At 44.2% G+C, this 24,830-nt stretch overlaps 1 protein-coding gene across 1 annotated transcript in view; it reads right to left on the bottom strand.

The window, feature by feature from the left end:
* The window catches only part of PTDSS1 (phosphatidylserine synthase 1), a 67,970-nt gene extending 43,228 nt beyond the window's left edge, over positions 1 to 24,742 (bottom strand). The window contains exons 1-3 of the mRNA XM_081258752.1: positions 24,438 to 24,742; positions 12,582 to 12,673; positions 708 to 752 (exon numbers count right to left, since the gene is read on the bottom strand). Of these exons, the coding sequence (XP_081114878.1) occupies positions 708 to 752; positions 12,582 to 12,673; positions 24,438 to 24,616 (316 nt within the window). The 5' untranslated portion in view covers positions 24,617 to 24,742. The remainder of the gene's footprint in view (positions 1 to 707; positions 753 to 12,581; positions 12,674 to 24,437) is intronic.
* Between the last annotated feature and the right edge of the window lie 88 nt (positions 24,743 to 24,830).

The raw sequence follows: 24,830 nt of genomic DNA, 5'->3' as shown, positions 1-24,830 counted from the left end.
ATAATCTCTGAAGGGTGAAAAATAAACAAACTTGAGCCAAATGTCCATTTTTCGGTCCTTTTGCATAAGATTAAATTTTCTGAACTTTGTATAACTTATTTGATGATTATTTAGGTAAGATGAAGCCAATATCTGAAGTTCTGAAGATATGCTTTAAATCCACTCAGGTGGTTTTAGTCTTTGGACTAGAAATGAAGTAACCATAAGAGATCCAACATTTATATGAGATGCTTATCACTAAACCTTAGTTCAAATCAGGGCTCTGTGCTAAGACTTCTCTTTTTCTAAGTTTTTTCCCATTCACAACACTGGGGAGTTTGCTGGGGTTTCAGTCCCTCCTGGATGCTGACGAGACAAACGTGCTCATACGATGCATGTGAGCTTGCACTAGCGAATAGCAACGTCAGGAAGAACAAGCCACATTCCCTCATGTCAAATCCTGTGCATTAACAGACAACAGCATGGGGGCGGGGTGGTGAGAGGGGTAGGGGTGGGGGCTTGAAACGGTTCACGTGTATGAGAATTTCAGCTGTCACCAGCACTTTTTTTGTGGCAGCGCATTTTAATAAAAAATTGGTATCAGGAACACCAAAAAGTAAACAGTTATTAAGTTTTATAGTAGAGTGGTAAGGAAAACTGCTATAATATACAGAAAAAGATTTGCTTCAAGTAGAATGGATTTTTAAACCGACTAATGGGTAACTCACCAAAAACCATTCGCCACAAGGCCGGATGAGGTCGAGTAAACGGACCTGCAGAGATAACATCACAAGGTCAGAACAGACTGCTTTCAAACCAAGACTAAAATAAAGACAGTGATGCTGATCTCCACAGAGATAAAGGGTTAAAAAAAGCTCTCCGCTGTTAAATTTTTTTTTCTACATAAATACTCTGGGGTCAAAGTCTAGATTGAAATGTTTTATCCACATTGTAACAACCATTCCCCACAATTGTAACAGGCACCAATCTCAACAGAGGCTTTTTTTTTTTTTAAAGCTTTGTCTTCAGAACTCAGATCATAATTTCCCGTGGACACAATGTTATAACAGCGAGTAGGTCACCAGGCCAGCCTTTAACTGTATGTAATACTTACTGGACATTAACAAGAAACCTCACAGTCCCCCAGGAGCTACTGGACATTGTGTGTGTCTGTGTGTGTGTGTATGAGAGAGAGAGAGAAAAAGAGAGAGAGGGAGAGAGAGAGAGAGAAAGAGAAAGAGAGCGGACACTGAGGGGCTCTGACAATAAAAGAGAGAAATACCAGTGCCTGGAAAACAAGTGCAATGGGGAGTGACACTGAAAGCAAACCCTTGGAGCAGTGGAACACACTGGTGCAGGAGCTTTTGATCATGACCTGTGGTAACAAAATACCTTTGACTAGCTCAGATACACAGATGCAGATTCCACAGGAGGGAAACCAAAGTTGCACAGGATGAAATTTACTCTTACTACAAGTGATACAACAATACTGTCTTCTATTTTATTTCATTAAAAAAAATAATAGGGGCTTCCCTGGTGGCGCAGTGGTTGAGAGTCCGTCTGCCGATGCAGGGGACTCGGGTTCGTGCCCCGGTCCGGGAAGATCCCACATGCCGCGGAGCGGCTGGGCCCGTGAGCCATGGCTGCTGAGCCTGCGCGTCCAGAGCCTGTGCTCCGCAACGGGAGAGGCCACAGCAGTGAGAGGCCCGCGTACCGCAAAAAAATAAAAAAATAATAGAAGACAAACGCAAGTAAGCTGGGCCTTGATCTGTTAAACTGATTTACCACCAACTGAAGGGTTACAGCTCGCAAATAGTGACCATTGTTCTAGAGGGCACCTGACCTATTTGGGGCTGCCCACGCCTTCCTGCACTTGGAGGATTTCTAGCATTGTGATCCCACATCTCCAGGAGAGATGCCAAAGCTTGCTGCTCAGCTTCCTTATAAGCAGGTCCTGGTCCTTTAGTCGCACCCACGCCAGACAACATCAGGAGCGTGTGACAGTGGAGGTAAGTATGCAGAGCTCTCCTCTCCCTTTGGCCCAGGCCAGCAGGGACACTAGTGGGAGGTGGCACTCCTCACACTGGTGAAGGTGGCTCTGGCGACTGTGGCAGAGGCAGTTCCATTTAGAGTTCTCTGTACATGTGATGGTGGGACAGACCGTAGCCAAGGCTCACTCATTAGGCCAGGCCTGGGTGATGTACCACCAGCTCCTAGAAGCTTAGCCTGGGCCTGGTTTCCTAGCCCTCCTAGGATTCCTCCAGCCAGTCAGTATCGGAGAACAGGCTTTTGCAGCAGCACAGTCAGCTTCCGTTGCTTATGCCCAGGAATCCTCTCTGCAGCAAACATTACATTGTAAATTTTATTCTGGGACTCATTCTAAAGGGCCCATCTCTTCTTAAAAAGACCACACTGAAACACTCTAACTGCTTTCTTTGGATGAATCAAGCTCATTTTAGTAATATCAGTTACAAGTACCTCCATCCTCCATATTGATTCAGTTTCTGAGTTTAAATGAGGAGAGATCAGAAGATGAGTTAAGTTTGAGGGACTCTACTTTATCCAAAATAATATGGTGTCTGAGTTTTGGATGGCAAGTTGAGAGAGCTCAGATAAGTGAGGGATTTGTCTGAAAGTTTATCTGTGTCTGTTCGATTTCTGAGTTCTGACAGCAAAGGCTCAGACAGCACGGGACACCTGTATTCTTTTTAATCAGCTGTCTTCTCAGAAAAGGCACAGCAAAGCATAGAAACCAGAATTCCCTCCCACGTAACATAACCTGGTTAAATTTCTTCACAAGTTATTGGAAAACTGATGGCTAAATTTGTCTTCTTTTAAGTAATTATAATAGCTTGACTTGTCACCAGGAATGACTTGTCTTATGGTAGCAGTTTGGTTTGCAAGCATTACTTCGTCCAAACTATTTTTTTTAACATCTTTACTGGAGTATAATTGCTTTACAATGGGGTGTTAGTTTCTGCTTTATAACAAAGTGAATCAGTTATACATATACATATGTTCCCATATCTCTTCCCTCTTGCGTCTCCCTCCCACCCTCCCTATCCCACCCCTCTAGGTGGTCACAAACCACCTAGCTGATCTCCCTGTGCTATGCGGCTGCTTCCCACTAGCTATCTATTTTACATTTGGTAGTGTATATATGTCCATGCCTCTCTCTCACTTCGTCCCAGCTTACCCTTCCCCCTCCCCATGTCCTCAAGTCCATTCTCTACATCTGCGTCTTTATTCCTGTCCTGCCCCTAGGTTCATCAGAACCTTTTTTTTTTTTAAGATTCCATATATATGTGTTAGCGCACGGTATTTGTTTTTCTCTTTCTGACTTACTTCACTCTGTATGACCATCCAAACTACTGAATTAACCCCTCAGACATAACGTGGGACCCCAGCTTTCTCTATGATTTCTTCTTACAAGGTGAAACTGTGAAATTTTATGATCTATTTTTTGGTTCACAACAGAATTCCATGCCCAATCGGTACCTGGCAGTGGGGTGGTGAGAGGACCACCATCATTCCCATTTTATAGATAAAGACACTGGGGCATAAGGAACTCACCCAGGGTCACATGGCTCACAGGACTGCACTTCAGGCCTGAGAGCCCATGTGCACTTTCCCATCAACTGTCAGAACTGGGCCAGCTTGGGAGGGGGAGGGGGAAGGGGGGAGGGGGAAGGGGGAGGGGGAAGGGGGGAGGGGGAGGAGTTGACGGTCTGAGCCAGGACTGTCTCAGGGCCAGGAGAGGGGCAAGAGAGAAGCAAGCTAGTGAGTGGTGTTTAGAGCTGCCGCGATGTGGAATTGATAAGCAAGGTGAGGGAGGGGGCAGGGAACTGATACACGTTCCCGCGCATCGCATCCTCCAGTAGAAAGGCCTCCAGAGTCGTCGTCGTCGGCCTATGATTGCTTTAAGAGCAGCCTTTGGAAAACAGAACTCGGCCCTTTCTTCTATCTAACCCTAAGCAGTGTGCTCCAGAGTAAATAAGAGGATAGAGTGGTTGAGAAACTTGGGGTTGATGGGGTCTTAAGCTCTCCTTAACCTAACAGGTAACTGCTTCAGCCCAAGGTATTCCTCTCTGTCCGGCTGTGATTCCAGAGACAGACACACATTCCAGGGCCTGGAAAGAGAATTTTCATCTTACTGCACTGCAGTTCGGTTTATTAAAGGCTTATCTTGACTTGCTGCTATTGAATTTTTTCCTCTCTTCTCTAATATCCCATTTATACATCATCATATTACTTCATAAGTGTTTCTCATAAAATACAATTTTTAAAAAAGTCCTTTCTGCCTTGCATTTGATCTGAGGAAGGCTTCAGAAATCTGATGCGGTGGGTTTCAGACAGACAGCAGAGCACGGAGGAGCTCTGCTGTCCTGAACCAGGTGGTGAGAACAGATCACGGGGCCCTTTTGCCTACAAAAGGCAAGATAAGGCCCTGGAATGTTAGGTGACCTTTCAGTTGCTAACTTTAAAACCCAACCCAGGCCTTACTTCAGTCATCCAATCTGTCCTCTTCTTTCTGAGAAGAAATTCTGAATGCCTCCATGTAGTATTTCCAGAAGTGCATGCCTGTAGCTTTACTCACAAAGAGGAGCCTCTTCACCATCACAGACAAGAATATTGCTGAAAATACTCTTTTGCTTTTTAAAATATCAAGGATGAGGCTGGCGTTTTCCTGTATGAGAAGCCTTGATACTTATGCTCACTAGGTCACCCACATTTGGTGGTTGCTCTGGTCAAGTCACCCTGAAAGCCTCCTACAGCATCCACCTGCCCAGGTGAGTATAGCCTTCCCGGAACATTTACCTCATCCCAGTACCTTTCCACAGGTCTTATTCCCCAGCAAACTATTTTCTCGGTGGTCTTCCTCTGATCAGTGTTATGGCCAGGACATCAGTAGGAGTGACCCATCTGACGGTGGGCTTCTTGTCTATACTTTATTTCTTATTTGGTAAAAGCTGCCTGGAAGAGTCTGGGTCTTCAGTTCAGTTATGCAGGAGAGATGGGGAAGGTGTCTCAGGGTGGTGATGGAGAAACAAGTGCTGGTTTTATTTACAAAGGTGGTTTTCTTACAAGGCACATTGAAAAATTACATGTTTTACTTTCTCATCAGTCCCTATGCCTAAAATACATCATTTTCAATCAGATATTAAGAGCAAGTTTTATTTCAAAAGAAAACAGAAACCAAACGACTTTGCCTTGAGAAAGCAAGCATTTAAAACACTTCCTCTGAAGTCAGGGAGATCAGCTCGGTGCTTTGTGACCGACTGGAGGGGTGGGATAGGGAGGGTGGGAGGCAGGGAAACGCAAGAGGGAACGGATATGGGAACAGATGTATATGTATAAGTGATTCACTTTGTTATAAAGCAGAAACTAATACACCATTGTGAAGCAATTATACTCCAATAAAGTTGTAAAAAATAAAAAACAAAGAAAAACCCATAAGATCACAGCTTGACTAGCCAGCAACCTATTGTCATATCCACGAATAATGGAGTTCCAGGGACCAACCCTAGGGAGGCAGGATCCTTTTAACCAGAGTCAGAAGCTGCATCTTCGCAGCTACATGTCTGTGCCTTCGGGTCCTCTCAGTCTGCCTCTTCTCTTTATTATCTCTTTTTCAGCTTTATGTGGTATAATTGACAAAAAAAATCATGAGATATTTGATTTGTATGATTTGAAAGTTTAAATTCCTCTAGGAAAAACCTAGAAAAGGGGAATAAAATTATGTCTAAGCAAATTTCAAACCTAAGAAAGAATTTTTCTACAAGAAAAAGTAGTGGAGTGGGAGACAGAGAATGGGGAGACATAGTACCTTTTTTTCCCCTCATTTTTACCACCTTCATGCGTCAAGGAGATGTGATTCACACTATCTCAGCTCAGAGAAATGAGAAGAGGCCAAAGGAGAAAGGGAAGGATAAACGCAGGAAAATCAAGAAATACTAGTTATCTCACTCTCTTCAAAATACCTTGACCGAAGTGCTGAACGGTGCTACTCTTGCAGATGAGGAAAGGAAAAGAGAGGGCTAATCTGTGAACTTTTTTCCTGGCAGATTCATTCTTAATTCAACATATATTGATTGAGAGGCCACTCTGGGCCGGGCACTGGGGGTACAGGGTAAGGCTGTGGTGGTTTGGGTCGGGGCGGGGGTGGGGGAAGGGCAGGAAGAGTCCATGGAGGCCCTCAGGAGCTGGAAAAGCACACAGAAGTCACCTGTTGAAAGAAATCTCACAGCCAGCTGGAGATGCAACAGGTTTCTAAATTTCACTGCAGTGGCGAGAGTGATGCAATTGTAATTACACTCCAATGACACAGTGGCACAGTTAAAATTACACTTACACTTGAGTGTCAGTTGCTATAAGGAGGTGGACGTGGCATTTAAAATAGTTTTTTCAAGGGAACCAAAAGAGAGAGAATGGGAGAGAAGACAGCAGGAAAGAAGCGGGCGTAGGTAACACACCCTCTGCCTCCAAGGTCTCCCCTCAGGGTCTCTCTCCATGTCTGTTTGTAGGACTGAAGGAAGGAACTCTAGCCCTCACCCCGCCACTCACCCTGTTGACTGTCAAATGAAATTCCGAGTCTCCACTCCTCCCCCATGTAACTCAGGGGTAAGTTCTAAGCCAGTGGAGGTTATCCTGTTTCTCTTTTATTCTTTCAGTCAGTGAAGATCTACTAGAGATCTATGATATGCCTCTGATGTCCTCCAGCCACTGTAAACGCCTGTCCTCAGGTCTGCTTGGAGCAGAGGCATGTGGCCTAAGCCTAATCAAAGAGGAGTGAGAGCAAGTGTGCTGGGGGGTTTCTAGAAAAGGCCTCTTCACTCTTAAAAAGATGCATGGGAAGACATGACCTCTTGTTCTGTTGGACACTCTCTGTGACTACATTTCAGCAGTGCAGCCAGCAGCTGTCCCAAGACCACGAGGGCAGCAAAGCACAGGCATCTTGCTGAAGATGGTGGAGCAGAAACAGGTAAAGAACCTGGGTCTTCACGTGTCACTGAGCTGCTGAATTAGTCAGCCCTGAACCACTCTATCTCAGAACTTCTTGTAATGTAAGAAAGCAAACATTTTATTTATCCTTTAAGCCATTTTGAAAGGGGTTTCCTATTACTTGTGGCCAAAAGCATCCTGACTGTTATAAACCTCATGGAGAAAGTCAAGGGCCTTCTTTGCTATCTAGACTCTGTACAAAAAGAACCAGAGGGCCCCTCCTGTAGGAGTTGATCAATTCTAGCACACAGAGAGCATATGTAAACTCACACATACGAGACCTATGGACACAACCAAATTTAGGCCTATACTTAAACATTCAGGGCAGCCTTTACTAGGTCAAGGATAAATGCGTTTGAAGTTGCCAAAACAGAGCCATTCTGGGAATGCCATCCACTGCGGGCACTTCCCCAAAACTGCCTTTCAAGGACAAGGCAAATGCTGGGCTCCATTGCTCCCATTCATTCCATTACTTAATTTGAGAATTTGTGCCAAGGGTGGGGAGAGAGGAAGAGAAGGTGACGAGATTGGAACAAGAAGAGTCATGTCCATTGCACTCGGAGAAGCATCCACCTAGCACCATGGCTCCTGCAAAGGCTGTAGTCTGAATGCCAGCTGGGGGGAGGGGGGGCAGCCACATGCCCAGGAGTACCCTTTCCCAGTGCCTGCCAGCTCCCCCATCATCTCTAGGGCGCCCTCCAAGGCCACCCCCAATTTAAAAAATATTCAATAACAGCATTCTTTAATGTGGAAGACTTACAGTTTTACTAATCTGATGTAAAGTGTGAGCAAATGGCTCTTTAGAGAACAAGGCTGACACTGTGTTTGCTTTGTACACGTGGCTGCAAGATGGTCCCTCCAAGCACTGCTTCCCTAAGGTCCTTGTCCTTCCTGCACAGAATGCTGAATGGACTTTGTCCTTTTCTAAATCTGAGCCCTTGGTTTTGGTGGCGGAAGGTTCAGATCAATCTGCGGGCTGACATTTGGGCTCCAGAGCAGCAAAGGCACAACCACCGCCGCTGGGCGTGAGGTCCAAAGCACACTAGGCATGGGCCAGCTCAGGCCCTAAGACTGTGCTCCTGGGAAAAAGAAAAGCCAGAGACTGACAGAGAGAAGAAGCGGAGGGAGATAGAAACACGTAGAAGACAGAGACGAAACACCTCACGATGGGCCTCCTATGAGAAAAGGCCAGGACTTCGCCGAGTACAGAAATGTGTGGGAGCCGGAGCCCTAACAGCAGGCCGGCATCAGCGGCTGGGTGGCAGCTCAGGGGTGACTGACGGCCTTGGGTTCAGCTTCCTGAGCCGTAAATGGAGCAGGCTGAACTACATGAGCCCTGTGGGTCCTCCCCGCTTTGTGTGTATCACAAAGTCCGGGCAGCCAGGATAAGAAAAGCATAAAACAAACAACTTTTATCTTTCCAAGAGGAGAACAAAAGCCCAGTCCCACCATGAGAGACTCAGCCAGGTAAGTGGACAATGAAGATTAGATGTCTTCATGAAGGAAGAGAGGAAAATTCAGCAGAAATCATGCAAAATGTCACGTCCAACAGATTTAATCCCCCAACCTTCAGGGCTTTTGGAACCTCAAGAAAAACAGCTGCTAATGAAGCCCCAAAGCCCAGCTCCTGCCAAAGCTCCACAGAAGGGATATCTGTAAAATCATGGCTATGGAGAGACTGATCTTTGAGAATCCTCAAACTTCCAAAATGGCTCTCAGAAAGAGCAAGTTTAAATTTTTTAAAAAGCAGAAAAGCAACCTTTGAAGCTGTGAAGAACTAGGAAACAATGAACACACAGCCAAGGAAAGCTGGAGACTTGAAGAACAGACATACCTTTGGATTGATCAGTTTCCTGCACACGTACTATGTTCTGATTGACTGATTTAAAAATAAAAATTTAGGGGCTTCCCTGGTGGCGCAGTGGTTGAGAGTCCGCCTGCCGATGCAGGGAACACGGGTTCGTGCCCCAGTCCGGGAAGATCCCACATGCCGCGGAGCGGCTGGGCCCGTGAGCCATGGCCGCTGAGCCTGCGCGTCCGGAGCCTGTGCTCCGCAACGGGAGAGGCTGCGACAGTGAGAGGCCCGCGTACCGCAAAAAAAAAAAAAAAAAAGGATGGTAGGGCACAGACAAGATGAGAAATAGGAATAGAGGGCATAGAACAATAATGTTCACGGCATCAAGTGATGGCCGGGAAGTAAGCAGCAGAACTTCACAGGATACAGAAGGTAGAAGGCTGAGGGGGGTGATGGTGACCACTACCTGAACTGTCACCTACTCACCTTCCCTAGGGACTCTGGTGGCCATAGACCCTGTGTTGGTATCAAATCTGAGATGCAGCTCACAATCTCCTCTTTCTGGGCTGTATTCTTACTCCATCTTTGTAAGGCCAGGTTCTAGAGCTCAGGGGGACCACCCATAGCCTCTGGTATTTTCAGTGTGTGTAAAAGGCTTGATGCCCCAAGTGGCCACTTTAAGTTGCACTATAGCACAGCACCCTTGAAAGAAAGGATGGGCTCCATAAGGTCCAAGCTCTCCCTAAACCTAAAATCCTGAGATTTTATGTGAAGGAAGTGGCAGGAAAAAGAAAGTCGGCAAATAGCTAGACCAGCTGTTCAACACTGGGGACTTTTCCTAGAAAGCGAATGCCAGAGCGCCCAATCCCCCTGCATTCCGTGACCTATCTATATTTTGAATATTTTATCTTCATACTCCAGTCACTCTGCATCATCAGAACTTTCATCATTGTGGAAAGGCCAGACTATGTTGGTCATACCTGCATAAGGTATGCAGGTGCTGTGCACTGAAGGTCTGTGCCCCCCCCAGAATTCATATGTTGAAATTCTAACCCTGAAGCTGAAGACTATTGTACCTCCTGGACCCTACAGGGCCAAACCACAGAGCTACCTGACTGTGAACATTTGCTATCCTTTAAGACATAGGAGGAAGGACTCCGAGGTGGCTCAGAGATCATCCAGGCTGTCATTTGCACCACAGGGCCATGGGGGGAGGGGAGGAGGACTACCTCCACCTTGGTTTCAAAGGGCAAGACCAACACCTGGCTCTGCTGGGGCAGGGGACAGGAGCCCTGGGGATTTGACCCCCACTGGGAAAGCTGTGGAGGCAGACTACTGCTCCAGTAGGTCTGGAAGGCAGAGCATCAAGCCGAAGAGGATTATTCTCGAGCCTTGAGAGATCTCCTAGAGTTTGCCTTCCTATGTTTTGGACTTGCCTGGGGCTTGTCACCCCTTCCTTCTTTCCTGTTTCTTCCTTTGGGAATGGGAATGCCTACTCTGTGCCTGGCCCACTACTGTATTCTGTAAGCACAGAACTTGCTTGATTTCACAGGTTCACAGCTGGAGAAGAATTCTGCCACAGGATGAATCTTCTGCTGTTTAAGCCGCTCAGTCTATGGTATTCTATTATAGAGGCCTATACTAAGACAGAGGTTTTCATAACTTGAAAGGCTTTCACTAAAAAAAAAAAAAATAACAATAACAAAAATAAAAGTAAAATTTAATCTAAAAGCTTGAGTGGTTAGAGAACTAAATTCAGCTGCCAAATAACTTGGCTATCTAGAACAATCCATTCCCTGAAGGATTCAGAATCATGGTTTTACTGGTTGGATTATTATGCTACCAGCAGAACCCACAAAAATACAGAACGAAATTCCACTGCCAACATTTTGGAAGGCCTACAGGACTTGCCATGTGTGATACTGTGATTTATAAGAAGTAAGTATTTGGTCTTTGTCCCCTTTCTGGAACAGAATCCTAAACTCCTTGGAAGTTCCTAAGTGATGAGAGTGAGAAGCATCTTTTGTTATGTTAATGAGGTGACTTTTGGGAAGCCGCTCAGGATGGGGGTCAGTGAAGCCAACAATGGGATTAGAGGGCAAGAACCCTCAGCCCCACACCCTCTGAGCTCTGGGGAGCAGGGAGGGGCTGGCGGTTGAATCAATGGCCAAAGATTTAATCAATCATACCAACGTACTGAAACTCCCATAGGAAACTAAAAGGGTAGGGTTTAGAAAGCTTCTGGGTTGGTGAGGGCGTGGAGATTTGGGGAGAGTGGCGTGCCCGGAGAGGGCATGGACGCTGCTCGCCCCTTCCCACAGACTTTACCCTACGCATCTCTTCATCTGGCTTTTGATTAATATTCTCAGTCATCTAGTGAGCAAACTGGTTTCCTGAGTCCCGTGAGCTGTTCTAACAAATTAATCAAACCCAAGGAGGATTTATAGCCGTCTGGTCAGAAGCACAGGTGACACCCTGGACTTGTGATTAGCATCTGCAGCGGGGGCAGCAGCAGCCTTGTGGGACTTAACCTGTGGAATCTGATGCTCCCTCCAGGTAGACAGTGTCAGAATAGAGTAGCACTGTAGGACACCCAGCTGGTGTGCAACTTGCCTGTTGGTGCAGGGACACCAACCCCCCGCCACACGCACTGGAATTGGTATTAGAATCCTAGCACCACAGCACAGCTTCAGATAACAATCCGTAACATTCATAATGAGCTCCTAATATTACACATTATATTCGACGATGGGAGGATGGAGAAGAAGCACATCTTAAATCATCACATTTAAAACCTGAGCAGGGCCCACGGAGCATAACTCATAAAAAAAGACTGAAACAGTTACAAAATATCCTAAGTGTAAAAGAAACAGGAGGGACTTCCCTGGTGGTCCAGTGGTTAAGACTTCGCCTTCCAATGCAGGGAGTGTGGGTTCGATCCCTGGTTGGGGAGCATGCCTCACAGCCAAAAAACCAAAACATAAGACAGAAAGAAGCAATATTGTAACAAATTCAATAGAGACTTTATAAAAATGGTCTACATCAAAAAAACAAACAAAAACAACAACAACAAAAACACTTAAAAAAAAAAAGAAACAGGATATAAAAAGTGAGCGTTTAGAAATCACTCACAGAGAATAAATAGAGAATATTCCAGGGAGAAAGTACTAAAGGGGAATAAGAAAAAATAAAGCAACTCATAAGGGACAATTCAGAGGAAAGGTACGAACCTTAAGTATGACAAGATACCAAATTAGTTTTTAAACCAAGGTTTTTGCCTCACTCTATAATCATGATGGGGGAAAATTTCACAGTAATCATTTTTTTTAACCTGATAATGAAAATTCTCATCCCAACAAAGTTTACAGTTAAGACAACAATTATTTAAGTAATACTCTTTAGAGCACTGACCCTGTCCTTAGGAAAAAAGGAGTAACTGAACAGTAATTGAGCATTTTATGACTTGGCTGATAATAAACACAGCAACAAGAATCATAGTTGACATTCATTGAGAGCTTACAATTTGTCAGTCACTGTTCAGAGTATTTACTTGTTTTAATTCAGTTAACCCTTACAACTGTACTTCTCTCCATTTCAGAGAGAAATGTCTTAAAGAGGGACAGAGCTAGGAAGTGGCAGAAAGCGCAGTCTGTCTCCAGAGCCTGTGCCCTTAACCACCATACAACACTCAAGAGCCTTTTTTTATTCCACCCTCTGGTTTCATCTTCCAGATGACATGCATCTCAAAAATACCAACAAGGGCACAATGCACAGGAGAAATGCGATAAAGCGTTGCATCACTTACCATTGGGGAAAGCTAGGACACTGATGATAAGAAAGAAGAAAATTACGGAGAGGATACCCCTCCAGATGTTGTCTTCTGGGACAGAGTCATCCCTGAAAATAGAAAAGGAACATTGAGTATTCATTTCTGGATCTAAATAGTCACCCTAGAAGGAGTAAGAGTTCCATGTTCTAAAAACTGGGGGATTGCTAACTTTATTTTGCTGAGCTAAGTCATTACACACACTATTTACTATTCACTATCATTTCTTAAAATAATACAGTGTCACATAGTCAAGTCCAGTTCTGGTGAGGAAGGCAATTGGTAACCTCACACCCCAACATACATTCTGCTCAGACAAGCATTTGAGAATCACAGTTCTTTAAAAAAAAAATTAAAAATACCCAGGATGTCAAAAGGTAAGATTTATTTTGGAGAAATACCTTTTGGTTTTAAGACTAACTAAAGATGACCTTTACTACATAGACGGTGGCAGAAAAATTGTTCAGGAATCAGAAAGGAAGCATAAGATTATAAGGAATAAGGGTATAATGCAATGAGATTATGCAGTCACTTGTCAAATATGGGCAGTTGGCTATCTAAGGGATGAATAAAAATGGGGCAGTGTCACATAAGCAGAAAGCACCAGTAAAAAATGTTAAAAGAAAAATTAAGAGCGTGTGAATATGACTGGTTCACTTTGCTGTACAGCAAGAAACTAACACAACATTGTGAAGCAACTATACTCCAATAAAAATTAATCTTAAAAAAAAGAAAGAAAAATTAAGAGAAAACAAAATACAAGATTTAAACTCAGAGCAGAAGCAAAAGAATTGTAAATAGGAGATAAGCTTCCCCCCTCTCCTGCCTGGTCATTTCTAATGTATTACTGTGTTTAACTCCTCTATAACCCCAGTAACTGAAATGATTACATTTGTTGGTTTATATGTTGTCTATCTTCTCTGTAGAAAGTAAACTCCTAATGGCAGGGAATTATTCACTAATAGGCCCTCAATATACTTCTGGACTGATTATTGATTATGGAAGAAAATTTACTGTTTTAAAATGAAGCAAAATTTCCCAAATGGAAATTTTCTTAACATTGATGGTGAAGAATTTAGAGTTTGCAACAAAAAAGAAGAGTCTAGTAACATATTTGGGGCTCAGAGAAGCAAACAAAAGTGGGAAAAGAGAAATACATGACAGTAAAATTTTCTGAAGTATTGATAATTATTGAGAAGCTTGGGAGACGGAAGTTCAGTGTTTCAGTTTCGAAAGACGCAGGATGTGTAGACAGAAAATGTGAGATGAAACAGAATGGAAGGAGATAGTTTAGAGATGATGAGACTGGTAGCAATAAATCTTAAAATTATAAAAGAAGTTGGGTTTATCTAGAGAAGGACTGTAGTAAAAGAGTTTTCAAAAGACAATTATTAAATTAAGATTAAATATTACTAAAGGAAAAGAAACAGGTCAAAAAAAATCTTAGAAGAAAACCAAGTTTGCGTAGAAAGAAGTTCTAGAGCATCGGAATACATACATGAAAAGGTATGGAATGAAACAATAATGAATTACCTAGTTAAGGACTGGGTCCTGGGGTGTTGGTTTAGAAGCAGAAGTTAACTTAGATGCCAACTTCTGTTTAGGCTGCTCAGTTTCTGCACCCAAATACCAAAATACCTTAGGATATTTTGTAAATCATCATTTCATAATGATTTCCAGATTTATGACAGGATTGAACGTAAGGTTCTGAAATAAGAGATCATACAGATCTTAAACGTTTCCTAGATCATCATATGGCCAAGTAACCCTAAACTAATGCTGGGCAAATAATGCTTGGCTGTTACCTTCAGAGATCTGATTACAAAACCAAACTACAGAATCAGACAGACTTCCTTCTGCAGGAAGGAAGTGCATTAAAAAGTACAATCTTATTTTAATGGACATACTAATAATTAAACACCTGCCCAGAGGTCATGAACACAACCTAAAAATGCCAGCCCGACCATTACCAGGGCACTTGCCATGCCCTCTGGCTTATGCAGAGAAGCCCCATATCCAACTTCCAGGAACACCAACTTTTACTGAAGGATGGCTACACACAGTGAGGGTAGGAACACAATGTCCTCATTCAGACCAAATCACACTACTGATATTGCTAATAAGGACAGCAATGATAATAGCTCCTGTTTATCAAGTGTCTACTGTGTGCCAGGCACTGAACAGGCAGTTTCTAGACATTATCTCTAATTGTCACAACCCACGGGGCTATTATCAACCATCTGAGGTAACAAAGGCTCAGATAGGTTTAGTAACTTGCCCAAGATTGTGGAGGTAAGAAGTTACAGAGCCAGCATTCAAAACCAGGCCTGCTAGACTCTGAAGATGATGATCCTTCCTCTTTGCCAAACTGCCTCATGAAAACTTATCTGTCATCCTAAATTAACCTGACTCATGGTAGATGCACAGGGACGGCATGAGAGTTTGACAGGGCATGCAATTTGTAAGTTACAAAATAAAAGCAAGGCTAAAATGAATAAATGTGGCCTAGGAAAAGAAGATGGAGTCCCATTAACTCACGAGTTATAACTCAAAATATATTCTGGATGATTCAAGAAACTAAAAGTGAAACCAAAACAAAATTCTAGAAGAAATGATGGGAGAATTAAAAAAAACCCCAAAACCCCCAAACAAAACACAACAATCTCAGAGTGGGGAAGGCCTTTTGAAAGTACGATACAAACCTCCGAAGTCATAAAGGAGAAAGCTGACAAATCTGCATGGCAAAGAAATCAGTAACAAAATCATAAACTTGGAAAAAATATCTGCAACTCATATGAAGGCAAAGGGTTAATTCCCCTAATTACAAAGCTCTCCCCCCAAATCAATTAACAGAAAGAACTAATGGACAAAGAAAAGCAAATAGAAAAATGGACAAAAGATATGAAGGGACAGTTCACAGAGCAGAAAAATCCATTGGTTCTCAGGCAAGTGAAAAAAAATGATGCTCAACCTTGTTCATGGTAAGAGATGGGGAAATGGAAACAACACAAAGAGACCATTTTTATCTACCTTATGGACAAAGGTAAAAATTTAATGACTGAGCTGGTGAGGCTATGCAGAAATAAACAGGCATTCTCACATACCAACTTTATGGAGTGCCATTTGGCAACATATTAATTTACAAATGCATATACCCTGTGACCCAGCAATTCCACGTATGACAATGTATCTCACAGATATACCTTCATTTATGCAAAAATGACATAGGTACAAGGTTGTTCACTGTGGCATTATATGTATTAGCAAAACTTGGAAACAACTCAATGTCTACCGAAAAGGGACTGATTAAGTAAATTATGGCTCCGTCTCAAAATGGAGTACTAGGCAGCTGTAAAAAGAAGGAAGCTTTTAATGAATTAACTGATACAGAATAATTTAAGAGATCATGAAGTCAACAAAGCAATTTGCAGAACAGTGAGTATAGTAAGCAACTTTCTATGCAAAAAAGAGAGCGTGTATATGTATCTATAACTTGTAACTTCTGCTCATGGCTGCATAGCATGTCTCTGGAAATCCATCCAAGGTATGGTGACACTGGTTTTCTCCAAAGAGGATAAAAGAAGAGTGGGGCGAGACTTTTCACTGTATACCGTTTGGTGTATCTTGGATTTTAAGCAATGTAGGTATGTTACGTTTCAAAAAAGTCAATTATACATCAACATTAAATTTGTAAGAACTTGAGATCAGTGATAAAACAATGAAACTGCAATTTTGTAAATTTTGAGCCATTTTATTAGAAAGACAGGATCAAAAGAATGGCCTAGTTTCAGAAGTAAAACAGCAGTGAGTCTGAAAAGTTGGCCGTTTTATATTTGCCTAATTAGAAAAACAAAAAGTATCAAAGATGGACAGCAAGGTCTTTGGCAAAACTGAAAATATACAGTACAGGAAGATCAAACTCCTGTGATCAAAGATTGAAGGCTAGGCAGGTGAGCTAAAGAAGAAATCTTGAGTCCTATCAGACTAGCAGCCCCAGATACACCCTCTGGCTTTCCTGAGACTACAGAGGGTGTACCCTCGGCATCCAGCACAGTCCCTGCAAGAGGTGGGCGCGCAGAAAGAACGGAATGCATGACTGCGGAGGCTGCCCACGCCATCGGGCTCCTGACAAGCTGACCACACAGGGCCATTCTGTAAGCTCTGGTGTGGCCTCTTCTCTCTCAGCTCCCAGTAATCCAGAGACTTAACCATATGCCGAGGGACACAGACATTTTCCATAGTTAACCATGAAAAGCAACTTGGCTGCAAAGGCCCCAAAGACCACACTACTGACTCCAGAGACCCTCAATTAGAGGACAAGAAGCGTTTATCTCTGGACATCCACTAGATCTGTGCCGCACTCAGAAAGCTAGCTAGCTGCTTTGCATGTTAGCTCTCTTAATCTTCCTAACACCCTCAAAGGGGGGAAATGATCATAATCTGCATTTTACTGACTCCAAAGTCTAAGTTTTTCCCCCTTTAGGAGGCTGTTTGGTGCAGTGACAAGGAAGACAGGCTTGTGGCCAGACGGCATGGACCAGAATTCTGACTTCACACTTATCAGCCTGTGTGACCTTGGGCAGATTACTCAACCTCTCTGTGCCTTGGTTTCCTTCTCAGTATATCAAAGGGTAATAATAGTTCTACCTCACAGGGTTGTTGTGAGGATAAAATAACTTAACACGTGCGATGGACTTAGAACAGTGCCTGGCACAGAGGGCCTGTCAGTTATTAATTTACAATGTCTGTCCACCCATCCCCTCAGCTAGCTGACACCTATCGTTGGGGACAAAGATGAACAAACTTGGTCCTGATTCTTGAGAGAATCATGATGAAAAGCACAATAAGACATAAAAATTAAATTATTATCTTAGTATAACTTTGGCCTGAGAGAAAAGTTTTCAATTCGCTGGCACTGTCTCTGATTAACCTGCTAAGACACCCCCCAAACCAAAAAACCACCTCGATTGTTCACACAAGACTGGCCCCTGTTCGTGGGGTTGTTACCATCTCCTCAGGCTTTGAGGGGGCAACGTAGTTCTCACTTCCCAGGGGAGCTCATAACCTGCAGTCAGGGCTGCCAGACCCCCATCTTGACTTCTCCTGGCCTCAGGATTCTTGCTCAAATAAGACATTTTACTTTGCAGCAACAAAAAATAAAAGGACTTCAAGCTTTCAACTGTGATGCCGTGGCAGTGCCCTGACCTCTTTCTTAGGTCCTCTGAGGCTCTAATAACAAGCGCCTCGGTCTCTGGGGCTCTGAACTTTCCAAAGACCTTTCAGCTGGCATTGGATTGAACTGCTCCACAGTTCTGTGGGGGAGTATTATCTCTACTTGAAGGATGAAGAAAATAAAGCTCTTGCTTTATCTTGCCCACAGTTACGACAAATAGAGGCAGAGTGAAGTAGGTGCCAGGGCTTCTGGAATGCTGGCTCTAGGTCAACACTGCTACCCTTACCGGTATGATACCGACAAGCCCAGGGAGGCACCTAAAATTCTGCTAAATTTAGGAGGAGCCCCAGAAGCACGCTGGGGTAGCCCTGACCATACACAGTGAAAATACTGAATGGATTAGAGTAAAATTGTAATTTCAGGCCCCATCTCACTCACCTACTGTATCTCCAGCGCCCCAGCACAACGCTTGGCACAGAGCAGGTCTTCTCAAGGTGGTGGGTGCCAGAAAGAGCAAGAGGCCAGGGCTGAGCAGGCCCGAGACCCAGGTAACGTGAGAGGGAGTCACACGGCCTGGGTCCACAGGCTCCACTGCACCTTCCTGCCCCAGTGCTGAACAATCAAGTACTCAAACATCTCAACTCCTTCTGTCACCCCTGTTTGAGTACAGGTAACTACCCAGGAGAGAACCCTAAAAGCGGGACAAGTATAAGGAAAGCCCTGAGTTTTTTTTTTAACAAAGGTTTGAACTCAAAGAGTTTTGGACTCAGATTCTTAAACTTGAACAACAGGCTACAGGCAGTGGGCAAGGAGACCGGGAAAACAAACTCCATTCACTCACAGACAATTTTTAGACAAGGCTGTCTCCCTGGGGCCAGGAAGGTAAGAACTCTATCCTGACTCCTAAGGCTGCAAAGTTGATTGTCCCCTCTCCCCCTCCTATCTTCTCCTTTCTATCTCTTTAATAGGAATCCTTGAAACTGAGACACACAGGTAGGCTCAGGTTTATAAGGCTAGTCACTGTTAAGGATCCTCTCTCCCAATGGAAAACTCAGTCCCGGGTTACAAGGTGGACCGATGCTAACTAGCTTTGGTATTATCTTTGAAGACTACATTCGTTTCATTTTATAAAAAGTTAGGATTCTTTTTAAGAATTATAGCTGGGCTTCCCTGGTGGCGCAGTGGTTGAGAGCCCGCCTGCCAACGCAGGGGACACCGGTCCGGGAGGATCCCACATGCCGCGGCGTGGCTGAGCCCGTGAGCCATGGCCGCTGAGCCTGCGCGTCTGGAGCCTGTGCTCCGCAACGGGAGAGGCCACAACAGTGAGAGGCCTGCGTACAGCAAAAAAAAAAAAAAAAAAAAAAAGAATTATAGCTAACATATCAACTAAAAGAGAAGAGTGATAGTTTTTGAAAGTTCATATTGTATAAATGATTTTTTATATTTGATTCATTTAGCATTTACTGGGTTTGTATTCTGTGATGATTGAGATATCTGGCCTCAAGAAACTGATACAGAAACAAATACTACAACAGGAGAGATACAATAATAAAAAAAATGTTGAGAAGTATATAAACATTTCTTCCTCTGAGCTTCCTGGAACAATCAAGAAAGGTGTCTGGAGGGGGACCATCCAGGTGCGTTGCCAGGAATGCCATGGGCTCACAGGTAGGCAGGAGGTGCTCTCTAGTCAGAGAGAGGTGCCATCCTGGCATTAGGGTCCAGCAAGCACGTGCTATAGGTGATGGGGATCCAGGGAAAGAGTGTAAGCAAGGGACGGATGAGATCACGATCTCGATTTCAAAAGGTCATGAGGAAAGCAGTGTGGAGGATGGACTGGAGGGAAATGGAGTCAAGGCCTGGGAGTGTCTATCCCAGAGAGCAGGGGGTTTGCTGAGCCAAAGCCTGGCCATGGGCATAGGAGGACAGCTCTGAAAGCTACTGAGGCCCAACTGGACCTGGTGAAGATAAACTAGATGAACTCCAGGATGGCGGAGACCTGGGCTGGGCGGAGTGCGGACTGTTGAACTAAATTAAATGTGATGCCAGCAGGACCTAGGGCTCAGGAAAGCAGTCCTAGCTGCCTGGACGAGCCCCTGGCTTCCAGATTTGTTGAGACTAAAACGCTGATAACTTCCCTATAGAAATCTGGGGCTAGAGGGATTATATCACAAAATAAACTATATTACACTTGGTAATAGAATTATACCTAAAATGCTAAACACTAGGCAGCAATACTGGGCATGTAAATTCTCTGAGGTAAGCATCATCTAAACCAAATAAATATCTGAGTCACTCAGATGCTTATTTACTACAGAAGACCCCAAAGAAATATGACACATTTTCTCCTTCAATAAATGTATAATCTTATTAAGGACATAAAACACCAGAAATAAGGATAAGAGAGGATAATTAAAAGGTGGTTATTTATTTATGGCCGCACCACGGGGCATGCGGGATCTTAATTCTCCGGCCAGGGATCGAACCCGCGCCCCCTGCAGTGGAAGCACGAAGTCTTTAACCACTGGACTGCCAGGGAAGTCCCTAAAAGGTGCTTATTTAAATCCAATAAAAACTATGATTCAAATAGGAAATGAGGAAGACAAATGTTATGATGGCTGTTAACTGGACCTCTTTAGATGGCCCCATCTAACACAGTGCGCTCCTACACCTCCAAGGCTGGTGTAGCCCCAGCACACAGCCGATATGGAGGATCATTTAACATTGCTGGTGTCCTGGAACAAGGACGGCCAGGCCTTCTGTTATTGGGAGAGAAAGAACATGATGTACATAAAGGAAACAGGCTCAAGACAACTGAGTCAGCAGGGTCAGGAGTTATTTTCTTCTAATGGGAATTGATATGGTCTAAAGGGAAAGAACAGGGAAGGCTGGCAGGCATCCAGGAGGGAAGACACACAGAAGGTGGAACTACGGCTCCGTGATAAGATGAAGAGCTGCAGCTCCAGAGCCACTAAAGGAAATGAAGTGAAAACCAGTATCACAAACAAATAAAAATCAATCAATCAAAAGTCTGTCCATTTCCCTGCCCTCACCCGCCTCCTCAGTCCCATATCAAGGAGAAACCATAGGTAAGCAGATGATCCCTTAGGTGCAGGAAGCTGCAGGAAGGCAATCTCTTCTGGGTAAGTGATGATTTTTGCTGGACAAGTGTCACTGGAGAGACTGACGCCACTGTTTTACTGCCAGGTGCCTCTTAAGGAGGGAGTGAGCTGCTACGAATGTGATTTCGTAAATGTCGGTGTTTTCAAATCTAAAGCCTGAGTTTTTGAAAGTAAGGCCATTCAACATTTCCAAGTTTACCAACCTATGAAAGCAGCGTAAATATGAGGCACCCTGAGCTTAAGGGAAAGGCTCTCCTTGCCCTACTTTGGCTGAACAAACTTATAAGACATACGCCAAAGCATTTAATTTCTAAAAATACTTATCCTAAAATGTGGCAAAGTGAGCTTTTCCAATCTTAGGGGGAATGATTCAATAACATCTGGCTTTATTGTCAGTGATAGGGACTGGAGGTTTAAACGCTATGATTTAACAGCGAGTTGGCCTAGTTGTTATTTAACAAAAGAACTGCTTGATAAGTCCAAACTTGTCTCAGACTTCTGTGAGAGGCATCTAATCCTTGCCAATCCTAAATTCTTGCTGTGTCTCTGCAGCATGTGACATGACCCAGGTACTGTTTCACACATACGGGTAATCTGACACCCCGAAAGTACTCTATCACTGGCTCTCTTCAACTACTAGTCTTTGAAAAACAAACTTTAAGAAGTAATTACTTTCAGTCTTTATGGAAGAAGACAGAGCTATCACTGTAATGTCTCGGTTTAAAGGGTCACAAATCATTACAAAAAATGAGTAAGACACAGTAAGTACTAATTGTACCAATGGTGCTTATGATTTTCTATAACATGAAACTTGTTATTAAGTAGTTCTTTAATATGTGACTTCTGTCTCTTTGAAATTGGTGGAAGAAGTAAAATTATTATCATTTTTGGAAAAGGCCATAGCCTGAGGTTCAGATTATGCCTTCTCTATTACGTTTGACAAGTTGTTAAAATTCATATTCATTTCTCATAGTTTCTCTGTTGTAATTTATTGAATGCTTTGGCAGAATATGCTGTAAAAGGGAAATTCCAGAAGAATGTGACTTTCTGTATTAGAAAAGAGGAAGAGAGATCTGTTCTGAAAGGGCCTAGAATAATATTAAAGATAAAAAGTTGAAACAAACTGCTCATTCTTGCTTCTCATTATTTAAAATAAAATACCATAATTACTTTTCTAAGTTCCAAAGAAACTCCTGCACTAATTCCATCTCTTGCCAGCCCACACGAGATGAAGTGAAACTGAAGTTAATATGAAACAGGGATGTATGTTATCCAAGCAAAGCACTGTCCATTTTTCCAATGTCTTTATCCTTTTTCTTAATTATAGAGCACACCATACTCTCACTCAATGACAAACATAATTTAGAAGGCATTAGCATACAATGAAATGATGTAATAATAACAATAGCTAATGTTTACTGAGCACTTACTATTTGTCATGCATTGAGCTAAATACAGATTATCGAAAAAAATGAATTGAGCCCTTATAATAAAATCCTATCAGGTATTACTAGATATTTTCACTTTACATACAGATAAGGAAACTGAGACTTAGCAAAACTAAGGGGCCACACAGCTACTAGCTGGTAAAATCAGATGACATGATAAGTATTTGAGGGCAACCATAAATAGGGACAAGACTGATTTCTCTCCAAAGCTAGAAATATGTTCTTGGTTGGATACTGTGGAAAGATCTGGTCTTACCCCGCTGCAGAGCATTAGCAGAATATTTTACAATAATAGTAGCTGTTTCCCTCAATCATTAATTGTTTATATGCTTTATGGCTTTAGATAGAGTCATGCAAATAGATAAACACTGACAAAATAAGAATCAAGAGTCAAATGGATTGTGGAGATAAGGAACAAGTGTGATGTAGGAGGACATTATTAGTTTTATGAAAATCTGAAAAAGTGCACTGATTCTCAAGGGAGACACCATTGGCACTTGTGTGTATACAAGTGTGTAGGTGCACATGTATGACTGTGTGTAAGGGACAACTCTTTGTCGTACAATGCTATCCCTTGCGTTATAAACATTTATAATCCCCACCCACTAAATACCAGAAGTTCCCTCAATGCTTGCGGCCACCGAATATAACCCTGCACAGTTTCTGCAGATCTGGGCTGAGAACCATTGATTGTTGGATAAATGTACTAGGAGAGAAGTAACTGACATTAATTATGCATCATGTGCCAAGTACTCTGCTAAGTGCATTCACACATATTCATTTAATCCTTATAACTCCATATGAGGTAAGTACATATTTTATCCCCATTTTAGAGGTGGATCCTGAGTCTCAGAGAAAGGTTAAATAACTTAACCAAGGTCACGCGAATAGTCTTGACACCAACAGTGTGGCTCCCAAACTCCAGTTCTCTGGGTTGGTCTTTTAAGCATGGTATAGGCACACCTTTTCTTTCTTTAAAGAGGTTCCTTCAGAAAACATAAATCCTTATAAGTAGGACCCAAGGTGTGCCTGTCATTTAGGCATGAATCAGTTCCCTGGCTTGGGGTTGAAGGGCCACATGTTCAGTGAGGTAGAGTTATAAGCTCTGGGCTGACAAAAGTTGGGCCGGGTTAACTCCTATGCACAGGTATATATTAGAAGTGCTTTGAGTGTGTGTGGGGGTGTTTTCAGGGGGATATGAGAGTTATGCTACAGTGTGTGAGGTTTGTGCATTTTATTTAACACTTTCCATAGCATTTATGATGCACCAGGCACTGCCACAGTGGCCTGACAATGTCTCATTTCAGCATGTATGTTAGGTGATGAACAGAACAGAGCGTGCACTGTGTGTGATGTGTGGTGAGTTCGTGTCTGTGTGGCAGTGCTGGAATGTCCACTGTGATGTGTGTGTCCACGGCCGCAGTTTCTGTTGTGGTATAGACAGTGGTGTTTGAGGCTGGGGGAAGGGTTACGCGAGATGATTTGCGTGCCATGCATACAGACTGGAGTGCACCGCACGTGTGCATTTTGTGGACGCGGGTAGCGGCGAATACTGGAGGAGTTCCGCGGGAAGGGGTCTGGTTGTGTCCTGGGCCTGCGTATGGTGCGTGGAAGGCAGGGGTATTTTCAGTGTGAAAAGGTATGTGCTGAAAGTGGTGCATATACCAGATGATTCATGCGGTGTGCTAGGCAGGGACGGAGGCCGGAGAGGAGGGGGCCAGTGTCGTGATGTGTGTGGGGAGCGACGCTGAGAGCCGCGGGAGAAGGGCGGGGGAGGAGATCGTGCTAGGTGACCCACGAGTGTTCCTGATGTGGCCCGAGGCGCTGTATGGGGAAAGGTGGTATGGAGAGGGGTGGCGGTGGCGATGGGAGCGGGGATGGGGGTGGGTTGGAGGGTAGGGACGAACGCCGGTCCAGAGGAGCTGTCGGGAAGGAAGCTGGGTGTGCTAGGTGACATACCCGCCGGTGGAAGAGCGTGTGCGTGGAGCAATCAGCCCACTTCCTCACCCGGCCATACTCCCCGCCAGGGCCTCCCATCCGCCCCTTCCCTTCGCCCAAAGGCGCGCCCCCAGCGCAGCCCGGCCCGCCTCACCTGGTGAAGGCAAAGTACATGAGGCTGACGATGGTGAAGCTGAGCAAAGTGATGGTGTGCGGCCGGTAGAAGAAGTCGATGGTGATGTCCTCCACTTGCTGCTCGTTGATCATCCGGAAATGCATCTTGTAGTTCACATCATCTTTGCTCAGGGTCCGGCTCCCCACGCAGGACGCCATGGCCCGCCGCCCCGTCCTGCGGCGGCGGCGGCCCCGGCCCGTGGAGGCTGGGACCCCGGAGGTGACGAGCCGCAGCGAGAAGGCAGCTGGACGCCGGGGCCGGGTCTGGCGAGAAGCGAAGGAACGGAGCAGAGGGAAGGACAGGCGCGGGAGGGCGGGGTCGCGGCGCCGCCAACGCAGCCTCGGGAGGGGGGCGCCACTCGCCCGGCCCCGG

This window comes from Mesoplodon bidens (assembly GCF_964165515.1).
Source record: "Mesoplodon bidens genome assembly, chromosome: 16".
NCBI classification, from domain to species: Eukaryota; Metazoa; Chordata; class Mammalia; order Artiodactyla; family Ziphiidae; genus Mesoplodon; species Mesoplodon bidens.
The sequence above is the reverse complement of the archived record's forward strand: the minus strand, read 5'-3'. Positions and strand labels throughout refer to the sequence as shown.